This window comes from Pelodiscus sinensis, chromosome 12 (genome assembly GCF_049634645.1).
Source record: "Pelodiscus sinensis isolate JC-2024 chromosome 12, ASM4963464v1, whole genome shotgun sequence".
NCBI lineage: Eukaryota > Metazoa > Chordata > Testudines > Trionychidae > Pelodiscus > Pelodiscus sinensis.
The window spans coordinates 11472669-11489295 of NC_134722.1; the positions used below are offsets into that span (position 1 = coordinate 11472669).

Here is a 16627-nt window from a genome sequence, read left to right on the forward strand (position 1 = left end):
AGGGACCAGCTGTCTAATTGGCTTGCCTTGGGGCTTGCTGGACCTATCTTATCCAGCCAGTATATCGGGCTCACTATCACCCTCTGAATACTGAGTCTCCTCTGGGAGCTACAGAACCACCCTGGGCTCTGTCCCAGAGCTTCTCAGCAACTGCTGGGAATTTCCTATTTTTAAGCCTTATTCCACCCTCGAATATGACTGACAAGGCTGGAGGCGTGGGGCCAGCCATGCCCACAGCAGTTCTTTAATCCTTTCATTGCTGAGTGGGCTTTATAGACTCCAGCAGTCCCTCCTTGATATGTCTCCTTACAAAGACAACCCTGTAAGTCTGGTAGAATCATGGAGATGGTGCTATGTCCCCAGAGAAAGTGGCTTTGTGTTTGATTTGCTTTTTTCTTTCAGCCTGATCTTAACAGGACAGTAAGTTCCAGGACTGCTTTAATTTATTCACCAGGTGGGGTATGGGGGTTCAGTGTGTAGAGGAAACAGTTCTCACCTGGGAATTAGCCTTTTGATATAGCAATTTCACCAGCTTTCTTACAAAGGGTATGTCGATTTCCTGCACTGGACAGCTGCCAGACTTCTCTGTATCTTTCTGAAATGTAATTCCTGCTGCCTGTGATCAGCCGTGCAAGCCACGCACAGGCCTTTCCCCATTGAGTTGGGATCTATTTTTATCTTTCTCTTCATCTGAATCTTCTTTTTCCCCTTCTCACAACCCAGACGGGTTTTAAATCATTTATGGTACTTGATATTTCTAGCCTGTCCGAGCTAAAGTCCTCAGTTCCTTGTCCTAGCTAGTCGGTAAGTCTTATTTTTCATTTTTGGGATGCTCAGCCTTTGCTGCCAGGCTTAGTTATACATGTATAAATATGTTATATAAGTGTCTGCATGTATGTACATATGCTGGGGGCCAGACTGTGGGGCAAATCCTAAGTGGGTTGAAATTGTTTTGGCTCAGAGAACTCTGATGAGATAGTAACAATTTACATCCAGCCTCATGTGGCTTTATTATTCGCTGCTGTATGAGATGGGTGCAGGAGAACACTGCTCAATAGGTAACTCACAGAGGCATTACAACAGCAGGGAGCAGTGGCACTGCAGGAGTGCACACTGGGACTACAATGGCAGACTCTGCTGGTCCGTGTTTAAAGGGGCTGGGACCAAGGCCTCAACTGGCCCAGCTTTCTTTGAAGCCTCTGTTCTTGCTGCTAACCTCTGCCTCACTGTATTCACTGAGCACCTGCCCACCGTTCTGGCTGCTCCACACACAGAGCACAAAGACTGGAAACATGCTGCCTACCCCCTACTGCCGTGGGATGGTGTGGGATGTAGATGCAAGGGCAACATGTCAGTAGTGCCATTTCCTTTCTGACCCTTCTCTCTCTCCCTTCCCTTTGTTCCTATTTGTCATTTATTTTTTCTTCTTCTTTATTCGCTCTTCTCCCTCCCCATCCCCCACTCACCAGAAGGCTACTGGGCATTGGATAGGCTGGGGGGAAGCACCTTTTGGTGTCACTTTCCAAGGGTGGGCAGAGAGCCATTGGAGCAGAGGAGAGATGTTTGGACTGTTGAGTTGTGGCCTGTGCTGCAGCTCTGTGTTTATGAGCTTCCCAAACAGAGAGGAAGAGTGGAAGTGAGGAGGGAAAGTCAGTGGCTTTCAGATTTGTCACTTTCCCTGCAGAAGTAGCATGTTTGCAGCATGTGGATCTCGGGTCTGGTAGTTTCCCAGCAGCACTGAACCTTTACTCAGCCTTGTACCTCCATTGTCCCTAGAACTAGTGTGTTGACCCAGCCCACTCTCACTCCTCTGGTTGAGAAATCCTGTACAATTAGAATGATCCTCCTGAAATAGCAGGGCTTGGAAGAGCTGCTGATATGTGTGCTTCTATCGCTTTTTCACACAGGTGACTCAAACCCTCTATTTGGAGCTCGAAGGGATAGCAGAAGCAACATCTACCAGCCACCCCCTGCAACAGACATTGAGAGAATGAAGAACAATCACATCAAGGAGCAGAAAGCATTTGCTTTAATCAGAGAAATACTGGGTCTGCAATCTGTCATCAGATGATCTTGTTTTAGAGCTAAAGCTCTTTCATGTGTTTGCAAATTAGTGCTAATATCATAGTACAAAACTCTTTGGGTGGCAAAGGGAGGGCTTTACACAAGCATATTTATCAGTTATAAGGGTTGTAAATAGTGCATTCAGAAGCTGGAAAGGTGAAAGCAATAATGAGGTAATATCTGGAGATACCAGCTAATGGGGGTTTATGCTTGTATTTTAAAAGAACAGACCAGAGGAGTGTGAGAATTTATGAAGAAGGCAGAGAGAGAATGAAGTAGATTAGTATCTGGGAAAAAGTAGGTTTGCTCCTTCCTGTGAGCAAGAATTGCCAATAGTTAATATTCTAGATTCCATTCTTGCTCCCTCTGAAGGCAAAGAAAAAAATTACCTTGACTTCACTGAGCCCTCAGGTCCCTTTTTTAGCCCGAGTTACTGTAGGAGTACTACCCATTTACCTGTGCTTTTCTTGCACCCTGCTCAGATTTTAATTGATGTGATATGGGAAAAACACAAGAGTCTAAGCTAACGCATTTAAATTCAGCACTAATCTGATGTAGTCCAGAGAGAGAAATTTTGCCAGACATCTTCTTAGCCTAATGCTGAATGATAATAGCAATAATTGTCATGTTGCTCTGCACTAGACAGATGATGTCAATTCTCCCCTAAAAGCATATTTACTCTTCTTTTCAGCTTATTTGGGATTTTTATGGATGCTACTGTTGGTTGCCTATGGACAAAGAGATCCCAATTCCTACTACCTGAACAAGCACATTGAAAGCAGCTTTACAGATGGGTTTCGAGATATCTACACTTATCAGGACTTTTTCACGTGGGCAAGAACTACCTTAGTCAACAAGTTATATGGCTCATATCAAGGTGCAGAGTTCTGACTGAATTTCATGTTATCTGACTTGGCACTCAAAACCCTGACTTTTGTGCATGCTCCCAGCTTGTCCAGGTTTATTGGGCTTCCTGGGAGGGACATTAGGGTGCAATGCTGGTGTCCTGATGATTTACACAAGTGAGTGTCATCCGACTTATTAGCTGATTAATATCTGCATAGCTGAATGGGTATAGTTCATACTGTGCATTAAAACAGAAAGGGCCAAATTCATCTTTGATACAATGCCATGGAAGTCAGTAAAATGGCACCAACTTGATTTTGTCAAGATACTTTAATTAATTTTTTATGTAATGCACAAGATCTGTTTCTTATAATAGCACTACATAATCTGTGTCTAGTGTTATACTAGAATATTTGTCTGGTTCGTTTGCCATGAAATTCTGTCATTTAAATCAAAGTCAAACTTCTAGATGGCAGAGGGGTTAGTAATATTATCAGCTTTCCTCCCCAGGAGATCTATGCTCAGGGCTTAGGCCACCAATGAATACAATTATTGGAGTCTCATCCTGTAGATCCCAAACATAAATTCAGTCCATTTTTGGCACTCAGAAACGTCTCAGTTCTATTGAAGTGCATTGGCAGAGTTGCGTGTAGGGCAAGCCTGATACAAAAGACCAGGATTCATGAGCTCTATATTCCATTCCTGGCTTTTGCCTGTGGGATGACCTCAGACAAGTTGCTTCCTGTCTCTGACCCTCAGTTTCCCCTGCTGTATAACATGGATAATGATACTGACTGCCTGTGAAATTCTTTGACATCTCTGGATGAAAAGCTCTATAAAAGAATGAGCTCTTATTATTACATCATGCCTGACTTAAACCAAGACAATTAGTTAAATTCATATTGGTTTTGTTTGAGAAACAGAATCAAATAATAAGATAAAAAGTCTTTCAATTAGGAATAAATGGGAGTTGAGACCATATGATTATTGAGCCTGCCATTATTATCAACACTATCTCTTTTACCTATCTTTTTTAGGGTTCATTACTGATGGCAACTCCAAGTTGGTAGGCAGTGCCCGAATTCGTCAAGTGAGAGTGAAGGGGGACACCTGCCTAATAGCTCCCAAACTTCAAGGCTCGGTCCATGAATGCCATGCTCCGTATTCTCTCCAAGCAGAAGACACGTCAGACTACGGGGAACACTGGAATATTTCTGGCTTCGATAACTCCTCTGACTTGAGTTCTGCATGGCAGTATCAGAGCCAGTCCAAACTAAGAGGGCATCCAGTGTGGGGCAAAGTTGCCATTTATAGGGGAGGAGGATATGTGGTCCATTTAGGAACTGATCCTCAGAATGCAACCAGGTAGCTCTTTTATTATGTTTGGGTTTGGCTACAGTTGCAGTTTTGATTTGATTCATGTTTTATGTCTGTTAACATCTTGTGTTAATCACATATTCACCAGAATGCAATCCAGGGTTATAACCTGATTTTCTAAGGTTAGAACTACATGCACATGGATTTCAGATTTACACAAGCAAGTACCACAGACCTAGTACTTCCAGTAAGTACATTACTCCCTCTTCTGCACACTCCAATATTTGATCTAGTCTACTTTTCAATGTCTAAAGCAATAGGTTTTCCACCTCTTCCCTTGACAGATCATTACAGAGTTTAACTGGATGCCATTGTTAGGAAGTATTTCAGCCTAAATCTTCCCCTGCTCTTGTTCATCCTATTAGAATTAGTAAGAGCTTCTTGGACAGCATGATGCTTTTCATCTCCCTCCTTAGTGTTTATGCTCTTCAGATGATCACAGACAATTATATCTATCTTCTAGCCATGGTTAGAGACAAATGAGTAAACTGTCCATTACAGGGAACAATCTACATATCTATGAATAACATCAGAGACTGCATCTAGCAATGAAATAACAGAAAATGGAAGCTGTGTGAGCCCCAAGACTTGGAGACATGTTGACAGATAAGGGATCCGTGTAGTACAAACAGGAAAAAGTGTTCACCAGGGTTGGAAACCCAAGTGTACCTATATGCTTACAGTTAAATTAGATGTTGTTAGAAATAGCTGCATAGGAACCTTGATTTTGCCACACCAGTCTGGATGATGAACCAGCCAGTGTCTTGGCTTCAGTACTAGCCAAAACATTAAGCTTCACAGGAGAATAAAGGCACAAGACTAGTTATACAATGTAATCCACCCTACACATCAGGTATTCTTTGAATGTCCCCGTCTCTTGTCTTCCCTTCCACTTCTGTATGTAGATTCCAAACACTCTTACTCCTCCAATAACACCACACACCTGTATAAAAGTTAAAAGTGATTGGTTATTCTCTCTTTTGTGCACTCTTCGGCAGAATTCTCCAATATCTCTTCAACAATGTCTGGCTGGATACCTTCACAAGAGCAGTGTTTGTCGAATTTACAGTCTACAATGCCAATGTGAACCTGTTCTGTATTATAAGCCTGATGTTTGAAACGAACGCATTAGGTAGGAGCCCACTTTCAATTCTAGTGTTTTAGGCTCTCACACTGTAGTAAGCAATAGACTTTCGAGGGAGAAATTTTCAAAAGAACAGAGCTGAACACAGCTTTATATTTTTAGGAGCCTTCTTTACACATGCTGAACTGCAGAGCATCCGGCTGTACCCCTATACGGATGGTCTACACATCTTTGTTGTTGCTGCAGAAGTGATTTATTTCCTGTTTGTCATCTACTACATGGTAGCACAGGTAAGACTCAGCAGAAGTTTCAGTTGTCATGTCTCTCTGGATCTGAATCTGATCTCAACTAGAAAGGTTTCGTTGATGTTGCTCCTGACACAGGTGCTGGAACTAGGTATGCTGGTAGAGAAACAGTACTCCCTGACTCAAAGTGGTTTCCATGATATACAGGGATTACAACAAGGTTCAATGACTCTCAGCACCCCTCCTATACAAATTGTTCCAGCACTCTTGACTGGAGTGCTTACTGGGAAGGAGGAACATAGAGAACAGCATAAGAACTGGTTAAATTATGGTGGAGGGGTCGCCCTGTGTGCAGAGGGGACTCTCTAAATATCTAATGTTGAACTGAACTGTTTGTAGCTGGAGCTGGAGAAACAGCTGTAGCAGAAAAGAATGGAACTGAGTTTATTAGAATAGTATGGCAGAGAGTATGCTTATTAAGTTTGCAGATGATACCAAGCTGGGAGGGGTTGCAACTGCTTTGGAGGATAGGGTCATAATTCAAAATTACCTGGACAAACTAGAGCAATGGTCTGAGGTAAATAGGATGAAATTTAATAAGAACAAATACACTTAGGAAGGAACAATCAGTTTCACACATACAGACTAGGACGCGACTGTTTAGGAAGGAGTCCTGCAGAAAAGGATCTAGGGATCATAGTGGACCACAAGCTAAATATGAGACAACAGCATGATGCTGTTGCAAAAAAAGCAAACATGATTCTGGGATGCATTAATAGGAATGTTGGGAGCAAGACCCGATAAGTCATTCTCCTATTCTATTCTGCACTGATTAGGCCTCAACTGGAGTATTGTGTCCAGTTCTGGGTACCACATTTCAAGAAAGATGTGGAGTAACTGAAGAAGAGCAAAAAGAATGACTAAAGGTTTAGCCTATTTCGGAATAGGGCTGCAAATGTAGGCATTCGGAATTACAATCAAGCCCAGGATTTAAATAGCCCACGCTTGGTTTGCATCTTCCCGGCCAGGCGCCATTTTTTGAAATTTACAAGCCCAGAATAACTGCCCGCGTCTACACGCGGCAGTGAAACAGGCGTACGAAATAAAGCTCTATTTTGAACTACCTGTTAAGCTTCATTGCAGGAGGAATAAGAGGTAGTTCAAAATAGGGCTTTTTTTCGAATGCCCATTTCACTTCTGCGTTTAGACGCGGGCGGTTATTCCGGGCTTGTAAATTTCAAAAAATGGCACCCGGCCGGGAAGATGCAAATCAAGCATGGGATATTTAAATCCCGGGCTTGATTTGCAATTCCGAATGCCTACATTTGCAGTCCTATTCCAAAATAGGCTGCAAGTGTAGACATACCCTAAGGCTACATCTACACTGGCCCCTTCTCCGGAAGGGGCATGCTAATTTCCAACTTCAGAATAGGGAAATCCGCGGGGGATTTAAATATCCCCCGCGGGATTTAAATAAACATGGCCGCCGCTTTTTTTCCGGCTTGGGGAAAAGCCGGAAAAAAGCGTCTAGACTGGCACGATCCTCTGGAATAAAGCCCTTTTCCGGAGGATCTCTTATTCCTACTTCAAAGTCTAGACGCTTTTTTCCAAGCCGGAAAAAAAGCGGCGGCCATGTTTATTTAAATCCCGCGGGGGATATTTAAATCCCCCGTGGATTTCCCTATTCTGAAGTTGGAAATTAGCATGCCCCTTCCGGAGAACGGGCCAGTGTAGATGTAGCCTAAGAGAACATGAGCTATGAGGGAAGACAGAAAGAATTGGGCTTGTTTAGTTTAGAAAACAGAAGACTGAGAGGAGACGTGACAGTGGTTTTCAAGTACCTAAAAAAGTATTACAAGGAGGAGGGAGAAAAATTGTTCTTCTTGGCCTCTGAGGATGGAACAAGAAGCAATGGGCTTAAACTGCAGCAAGGGAGGTTTAGGTTGGACATCAGGAAAAACTTCCTGTCGGGGTGGTTAAACACTGGAATAAATTGCCTAGGGAGGTTGTGGAATCTCCATCTCTGGAGATATTTAAGAGCAGGTTAGATAGACATCTATCAAAGATGGTCGGTCTAGAATGGTCCTTGGTCCTGTCATGAGGGCAAGGAACTGGACTCAATGACCTTTCAAGGTGTTCTATGATTATATGATATAGTTGATGCACCTGTTCACTTTATATGGTCACATTGCCAAGATTCTGGCCAAGAGCTTTTGGAACTGAAACTCCTGTTTTCACAGGGAAAGCTCATGAGGGCTCTGAAATGGAAGTATTTCCATAGCAAGTGGAACCTGCTAGAGCTGGCAATTATTCTGATTAGTTGGAGTACCCTATCGGTGTTTGTGAAGAGAACAATCCTGGGGGCACGTGATATCAGCTACTACCTACATCACAAGGATGAGTAAATGTTTCATAACTCTGCCTTTCTTTGCTTTAGTTGTTTTCTACTCTGCTGCCTGAGATATATGCTCTCAAGAGATAGTTGCATTTCATTGGTCGATTAAGTGAATTTGTATGGCTGTATTATGTGATCTGTGGAAGGATTTTAGGGTTTGGATGCATGTCAGTGACAGGAATTAAAGCATCTGTCTCTGGGGAAATGCTAAAAAACACCAGACATTAGCTGCACCTTCCTTAACAAGGGGTATATGCAACTGATGGGACTTTCTGGTGCAGGAAAGTATATAGTATATAACACTATATAATATATCTCTGTGTTTCCCACATCTCAGTATAGCTACCCTAGATAGGGACATGGCAACTGTTTAAGAGTTCAGAGCAAAGACGCACATCCCAACATCCTAGGAGAGAAATTAACACCAGATACAGAAAACATACGTAGAAAAGAATACAGTAGGCCCATGCAGATTTTAGATGTCTCTGGGATAAGCTCTGTTACAAAACAGAATATAAAATGTAAATAAGGTGCTGCCCCTTTAAGCACCAAACAGAAACAGAATTGGGTATCATCAAAGCCAAACTTTGTAACATTGATTGCTTCAGCCCAGAATGGCCCTAATCCATCCTGCTCCAACCCTATTGCTAGAAAGCCTTCCCCCTTTTACTGCTAGATTTATTACCCAATTCCCTGCAGCACATTCTTCTTATAGAATTTGCTGGACATTAGTTAAATCTCCAGAGCTGGTCCAGCCCTGTTGTCCTGCAGACTTAGGAGGAAACTGTGGTCCCTTGTCAGAACAAGATACAGGCAGTCCCCAGGTTACGTACAAGATAGGGACTGTAGGTTTGTTCTTAAGTTGAATCTGTATGTAAGTCGGAACTGGCATCCAGATTCAGCCGCTGCTGAAACTGATCAGTTTCAACAGCGGCTGAATCTGGACGCCAGTTCCGACTTACATACAGATTCAACTTAAGAACCCCAGGCATCCCCAAGTCAGCTGCTGCTGAAACTGATCAGCAGTTGATTCCAGGAAGCCCGGGGCAGAGCAACTCTGCCTCGGGCATCCTGTAGTCAGCCGCTGGTCAGTTTCAGCAGCGCCTGACTTGGGGACGCCTGGGGCAGAGCAGCTCGGGTGCTGCTGGGTTGGTCCAGTAGCGCGGCCGCTCCTCGGCGCTACTGGACCAACCCAGCAGCACCCGAGCTGCTCTGCCCCAGGCGTCCTGATTCAGCCGCTGCTGAAACTGATCAGCAGCGGCTGAATCAGGACACCTGGGGCAGAGCATCTGGGGTGCTGCCGGGTTGGTCCAGTAGCGCCAAGGAGCAGTGCTGCGGGACCAACCGGCAGTGCCCCACCTGCTCTACCACAGGCCCCGGGCTTTGCTCCACGTCTCCCTGGTCTGCTGGGGGTGGGGCACTAGCTGTGTCCCCCCCCAGCAGGGAGACATGGAGCAAAGCGGTGGAGGACCCGGGCTGGACCCGCGGCGCTTCCAGATCAGCTGGAAGCGCCGCGGGTCCGGCCCCGGGTCCTCCGCCGCTTTGCTCAGCGTCTCCCTGGTCTGCTGGCTCCCCCAGCAGACCAGGGAGACGGGGAGCAGCTTTTCTCGCCCCGGAGGAGGCGGGCGGTGGGACCAGGCGTCCCGCTGCTCCAGTCCTCCGGGGCGAGAAAATCCCCGTTTGTAACCGCGGATCCGACATTAGTCGGATCCGACATAAGTCGGATCCGACATAAGTCGGGGACTGCCTGTAGTAAACTCTTTTCCTGCCTTTGCCAATCTCCAGAGAAGGCCTGTGCACCCCATTACAATGTGCAACAGTAAACTTGAAGCATTTGCATTAGGTGCCTGCCTATCATTGTGGGATTTTCTGAGTAAGAACTTGGCCTGGCTATTATAAAAACTTGGGCTTTTTGCCTACACCATAAATGGGCCAGCTAACTCAGATGTAAAGGATCATTGTGCATGAAAGAGGAGACAACCTGAATTAACTTTGCAGTGATGACAAGCCATGACTGACCAATGCTACCAGCCTGCTCATTAATCACAATTCACATAAATGTTCTGAAAGTTTTTCATCATTGTTTATTAATCATTTCTCATAGGTGTGTAAGTTTCAATGAAACAGCAACAGCAGATGCAGCTCTTGGTTATCTACTTGCTTTCCTAGTGCTTCTCTCTACGGTGAAATTGTGGCATCTCCTGAGGCTCAACCCTAAGCTAAACATGATCACCTCTACCTTGAGAAGAGCCTGGGGTGATATCTCTGGATTCATCACTGTTATTTTAATCATGTTCCTTGCCTATTCCATTGCTGTGAGTATCTTTGTGGTTCTCTTGTTTGCAATTTTCTAGTTGCAGAGAAATGAACAATTTCTGAATAGTAAAAACTCTGTGCCTCTGAAATGTAAAATGAAATAAAGTTGTCCGCCTAGATCTTGGGTAAGGAGTTTGATAGCTGCAGTATGCTGTTGGAGGATCCATTTTCCATCATATGTGAGCGACAAGTTAAAATATCTACTTGTTTGCCTTTTGCAAACTGAAATGAAGTCAATAAAGAAGCAAGATGATACAAAATACAGATTTCCGTGCATGGCCTATACATGCCAAAGAGCAAAGTGCAGAAATAGATTTTGTGGGTAAAGGTCTTACAGGAAAACCCAAAAGGGGAGAGTGATTGACTGACAGCATCAGATATGCTATGGTCTAGAAAATGTAAAATAAACACAGGGAAATTTTTGCGGGGGTTTCTGGCCATTGCTGGTTATGCAGGAATAAAGTTCATTACTGTGTAAGCACACTACTTTATTCAATCAGGTTAATGAATCACTGCATTGCAACTATTTATGTATATTTATTGTTTTATTTGAAACACTATATTTACATTACCATGTAAAGAGCAGGTGGATATAGAATAGATATATTCAATCTGTCACTGAAAAGATTAGGTAGTAATTAGAACTTCAGCAAAATAGCAATGAATCCAGATCAAAGCAGCAAACTGGGACTCAGACCAGCATTCAATTCCCAGCTCTCCCACAAACATTCTGTGTGACCTTGGCCAAGTCAGTATGTGCCTCAGTTTCTCATCTGTAGAATGGAGATAACAGGTCCAGTTTCTCTTTCTTGTCTACTTACATTATAAATTTAAATTGAGACTCCCTTTTGCTAAGTGTGTGAACACTCAGCACAGTAGGGCTCAGTGTAGGTTGGGTGTTGTTGCTGTTGTAAAATAAGTACATCTTTTGCAACCAAAACAACTATTTGCATCTCCCCTTACATTGTGTTTTATTTATATTATCATCATCTTTCACACCCACTGGCATATAGGGCAGCAACAAAAATCCTCCACTTCTGTCTGTCTCTGGCCAGCCTCTCAATAGTGCCCCAAGTGTAATTCATGTTCTTCATTTCTACTTCAACAGTCCAGTGCCATATTGTCTTAATCTTGGCACTCAGGACTTCCATCTTCATGTCAATAGGTTCATTTCTGCTTTCACCATTGGCAGTCATACAAGTCACTGTAAGTGACACTGGAAGGTCGTCATACACAGTTGAGAAGGAATTCTTTGTTGCTGTTTCCATAACAAAAGCTTTTTCTAGGTCAGGGTTATTAGCTCTGAGCCAAACCCCCAATCCTGGAGGACCAATGTGCATGCTTAGTCTGGCTCCTCTCCCCTTGACCTTTCCGGCTTGGTTGAACCTACCAGGAGCACTAAGCTCCCACTAGCATAGCTCCTGGGATCATAAGAACACACAAGCTGCCCCGCCCCAACAAGGCGCATGCACAAGGGGCAGTATTTATATTATAGCAACATCCAAAATGCACTTAGTAGTGTACGGGTGCCAAGGAAGACACGGTCCCTACTCCTTAAGAATTGGCAATCTTAGTTCATTAACAAATAAATTAATTAGAGAGATATACTGCTTTATAGTATTGCTGTGTATTAAATAATCCAGAGATGTGTGTATCAGTGTTAGGTGAAATGATTCATGAGTATAGTTTGTAGAATATTTTTTAGATTTTTCAGAACAAAGGCACCACTGAGCTCATATTGAGAAGTGCTAATCATCTACAAAGCCACTTGAAGCTAGGAGGAGCTACAGGTGCTCAGCATTGCTGAAAAATCAGGTTCTCTATGAATGTAAAATATTTTATTGTGGTTCTGGCCATCCACCACTTGGTTCCTTGCCGCTGAATTCGACCCCAAACACTTGTTCCCTCATTCTCTTCCCTGCAAACACTCCTATTTTTGATGTAGTGAAAGTCTTGGGAACTGAGTAAGATGACTTGTTTGATGGGTCCATTAGTCTGCATGTGTATCATGACTCCTAATCATGAAGGAGAAGTAACTCACAACTTTTAACTTCTTGCCAGCTCCGTGTAACTTTGTCAGATCAGGACAACTTTCTGTGAACATATAAGTTTTTAACTAAATGGATAACAAATTCTTGTGATTATGACACAAGATCTGCCTCCTTTCCTTTGCAGACAAACTTGATATTTGGCTGGAAGCTGCACTCTTACAAAACACTTTTTGATTCAGCAGAGACCATGGTCAGTCTTCAGCTGGGAATCTTCAATTATGAGGAGGTACCAGACCTACCCTTTAAAGACTTTTTATTATTTGTATTGTAATAGCACTTAAGACCATGACCTATCTTTTGTACACACACAAAAAAGATAGCTCGGTGGAGCAGGAACTATTAGTCTAACTAAGTTACTTTCATATGAAGGCAAATAAAATGAAACCCCAAACCACAAAGTCAAGATCAGAATTTTATAGCTGACACTCACGAATATTATTTCTGCCTTCACCAAAAGATGTGGTGATACGTACTTATTCCTGTCCCACAGAGATTACAAGACTGCTGAGGAGAAAACTAGACTGTAGTGAAGAGCTGGGGAGGGATGAGGAAATTGTAATAAGAATACACCATTACTCAATGACGGCAGTACAGTGGAGTCAAAAGAGTGGGACTTAGTGGAGTCAAAAGAGTGGGACTTAGAGTTTTTAATGACTAATTGGATGTCTTCTGGTGCAGTTTCACAGGAAATTAGCTCCATTAGTGGGGTTTCTTATAAACATCAGATGATTTCATTTGTAAAGAAAAGGTGCCAGCTCTGAAATGTATTCACAACTGCTAAAAAGCAGATAACTCAGTAGGGCACTATAAAACCATTTTGAGAAATCAGCATAGCTACATTTCACTGTTTTCCCTTTCTAGAAGAATTGCGAAAGAAATCCCTTTCTAGAAGAAAGAACGTTACTCCTGACAATCTGAGTTCTGTCTTCCAGAACTGAAAGCTGAACAGTACAGATAACACTACAGTACAGGTTACGTACAAGATAGGGACTGAAGGTTTGTTCTTAAGTTGAATCTGTATGTAAGTCGGAACTGGCATCCAGATTCAGCCACTGCTGAAACTGATCAGTTTCAACAGCGGCTGAATCTGGACGCCAGTTCCGACTTACATACAGATTCAACTTAAGAACCCCAGGCGTCCCCAAATCAGCTGCTGCTGAAACTGATCAGCAGTTGATTCCAGGAAGCCCGGGGCAGAGCAACTCTGCCTCGGGCATCCTGTAGTCAGCCGCTGGTCAGTTTCAGCAGCACCTGACTTGGGGACGCCTGGGGCAGAGCAGCTCGGGTGCTGCTGGGTTGGTCCAGTAGCGCGGCCGCTCCTCGGCGCTACTGGACCAACCCAGCAGCACCCCAGCTGCTCTGCCCCAGGCGTCCTGATTGAGCCACTGCTGAAACTGATCACCAGCGGCTGAATCAGGACTCCTGGGGCAGAGCATCTGGGGTGCTGCCGGGTTGGTCCAGTAGCGCCAAGGAGCGGTGCTGCGGGACCAACCGGCAGCGCCCCACCTGCTCTACCACAGGCCCCGGGCTTTGCTCCACGTCTCCCTGGTCTGCTGGGGGGGGGGGCACTAGCTGTGTCCCCCCCCCAGCAGACCAGGGAGACGCTGAGCAAAGCCGTGGAGGACCCGGGCCGGACCCACGGCGCTTCCAGATCAGCTCCCCCAGCTCCCCCAGCAGACCAGGGAGACGGGGAGCAGCTTTTCTCGCCCCGGAGGAGGCGGGCGGCGGGACCAGGCGTCCCGCCGCTCCAGTCCTCCGGGGCGAGAAAATCCCCGTTCATAACTGCGGATCCGACATAAGTCGGATCCGCGTAACTCGGGGACTGCCTGTACTATGTTTTTAATAAAACTTTAAATATTCAATGCCATAAAGGAAGACGTGCTTAATGCTCTCAGCCACCAAAAAGAGAGACTTTTGATTAGTGTTAAACATGAGTCTGATTTTAAAAGCTCAACTGCCTGGTTTATACCTGGGAGCACTTTCTCATCAAGCCAAGAAAGAGACACTAGGATACAATATAATTTCAGATCCTATTCTCCATTTCATTTAAATCCTCCTGAATCCTTCACTAAGATACAGGCAGTCTCCAGGTTACGTACAAGATAGGGACTATAGGTTTGTTCTTAAGTTGAATTTGTATGTAAGTTGGAACTGGCTCCAGTTTCAGCTGCTGCCCATGAAACTGACCAGAGGCTGACTACAGGAAGCCGGAGGCAGAGTTGCTCTGCCCCCAGCTTCCTGGAATCAGCCTGATCAGTTTCAACAGCTGCTGAATCTGGAGCCTGGGACAGAACAGCTGGGGCACTGCCCCATAGGTTCCCACAGGACCAACCCGGCAGCACCCCAGCTGCTCTAACCGAGGCGTCCCGCAACAAAAGCCTGGTCTGCTGGGGGGGGGGGGACCCCCTGAAACACAGAACAACCTGTATATGTGAACCTTCTGTTCTCCAAGGGGGACTGTGTTTGCAAATGTAATGTCTGGATTTTTAACAGATTTTTTGACTCCCTGACCTCCCACAAAAGCTTCTTCCATGTTACAACTTATTTTAGCCAACTCTTTTGGGGAATTAAATTAGTCCTTCTTTGTCACCTTTCATCATTCATGAGCTTCTCTTATTTTGGTACTGAAGGTTACTTTGTAGACATAGCTTTAAAAATTGCGTGGTGCTAATCTCTGTGACTCTTCACCTTTGACATAGTTATCTTGTGCATGCTATCCTGTCCTTGTATGAAACATTTGTCAATCAATAAATATTTGCCCAAGCCGACAAACAGTTGCTACCATGTGTTATATTTGCAACTTTGAGAAATCTCATTGAAGTATTGTAAGTATGACTCTGAGTAATGAATGTTTGCAGATGTCACTCACCCTTAAAAGAAAAAAAGGCCTATTTCATATAGGGGAGAACATTTTCAAAAGAATTTATTTCATGAACCAGCTAAACTTGTGGGTACAGTAATTTATAATAGTGCATACAAAAGCTCATGCTTTTCTTGTGCATTTTTGGGGACTATTTGAAAAGCTGATCCAGTAGGATATCAGATAGTTCAGCAGATTAGTAACAAGCTAAGATGGTGCTTTACCTCTTTGGTCCTATGTTCAAATCCCACCCAAGTTGCCATGTATAAAAAATTGTTGCTAACTGATTCCTATATTTTAGTTAGATTAAATGAATGTGGTGGGTCTCAGTACAGGCTCCATTTGACATGTGTCCATATTCACCCTAATTAGCTGCCACAGAAAAAAGGTCAAATGACTGAATCCATATGTAGACTGACCTGTTCTTTCACTGCATGGGTAGACTGTCAGGAATGCATGGTGAAGCTTGCACTATCTGTACTGTTTTGTTCTATGAATAAGCAGAAGCCTTTAGTTTACAGGTCTGCCAAGATCATACCTGCATGATTACTAATTTCAGATGTACACATTTAAAAAACAAAAGAAAGCATGACCCATGATACATACACGAAAAGCATGTTCTATCAACTCTGATGTGTAGTTGCACCACTGCATGAAAATCACTCTTGGAGAGAGAAGATACATCTAGTATACTCTATTGACAACATGGGTACCCACTTCAGGGTGTTAAGTTGTCCCAGCTTCTAACCTTTTTCTGCTATAATAAAAACCATAATGCTTTAATTTATTTATTCTCCAGGTTTTGGACTATAATCCAATTTTGGGCTCTTTCCTAATTGGATCCTGTATCATTTTCATGACATTTGTGGTACTCAATCTGTTCATTTCAGTGATTCTGGTTGCTTTCAGTGAGGAACAGAAACATTATCAGGTATGTTCATCCACTACATATTTTGAAGAGTTTGTTTGTGGATGTGTTTGTGAAAAATAAAGTCATACTTCACAATTACCTACAGATACCAAATTATGCATAAACAATCCTGCTACTTAAATTAGTAGAATGCACTACTTTTTACACCAGAATATGCTGGGTGAAAGATTTAAATCAGTGTTTCTCAAATGGTGAACCCAGCTAATTGGAGTTGTGAGGCTGTGTGGCTACAGAGCCGGTAAGTAAACAAACTGGAGCAGTCCAGTAGCAGCTTTCTCAGAGTGGGTCCATGAACCACTTTGAGAAACACCGATATAATAATTATTTTTGTTTTTCATTGGGATTAGAGTTAATAAATATTTGCTAACAAAATTAAAATCGTGTCACCTAATCTACTGTCATTTTAGTGCAAAGAACATGATTACTGTTACAAATCACAATAAGTCAAATTAGCTGTG

The 16627-nt window shown here is 43.6% G+C and overlaps 2 protein-coding genes across 4 annotated transcripts in view; one reads left to right on the forward strand and one right to left on the reverse strand.

Annotated features, from left to right (window-relative positions):
• BCO1 (beta-carotene oxygenase 1) overlaps positions 1 to 16627 on the reverse strand; it is a 146549-nt gene that overhangs the window by 129097 nt on the left and 825 nt on the right. The window lies entirely within an intron of this gene.
• LOC102457958 (polycystin-1-like protein 2) overlaps positions 1 to 16627 on the forward strand; it is an 80973-nt gene that overhangs the window by 60467 nt on the left and 3879 nt on the right. The window contains exons 34-42 of the mRNA XM_075940717.1: positions 1908 to 2048; positions 2756 to 2941; positions 3948 to 4275; positions 5286 to 5419; positions 5534 to 5661; positions 7857 to 8017; positions 10116 to 10326; positions 12503 to 12604; positions 16038 to 16169. Of these exons, the coding sequence (XP_075796832.1) occupies positions 1908 to 2048; positions 2756 to 2941; positions 3948 to 4275; positions 5286 to 5419; positions 5534 to 5661; positions 7857 to 8017; positions 10116 to 10326; positions 12503 to 12604; positions 16038 to 16169 (1523 nt within the window). The remainder of the gene's footprint in view (positions 1 to 1907; positions 2049 to 2755; positions 2942 to 3947; positions 4276 to 5285; positions 5420 to 5533; positions 5662 to 7856; positions 8018 to 10115; positions 10327 to 12502; positions 12605 to 16037; positions 16170 to 16627) is intronic.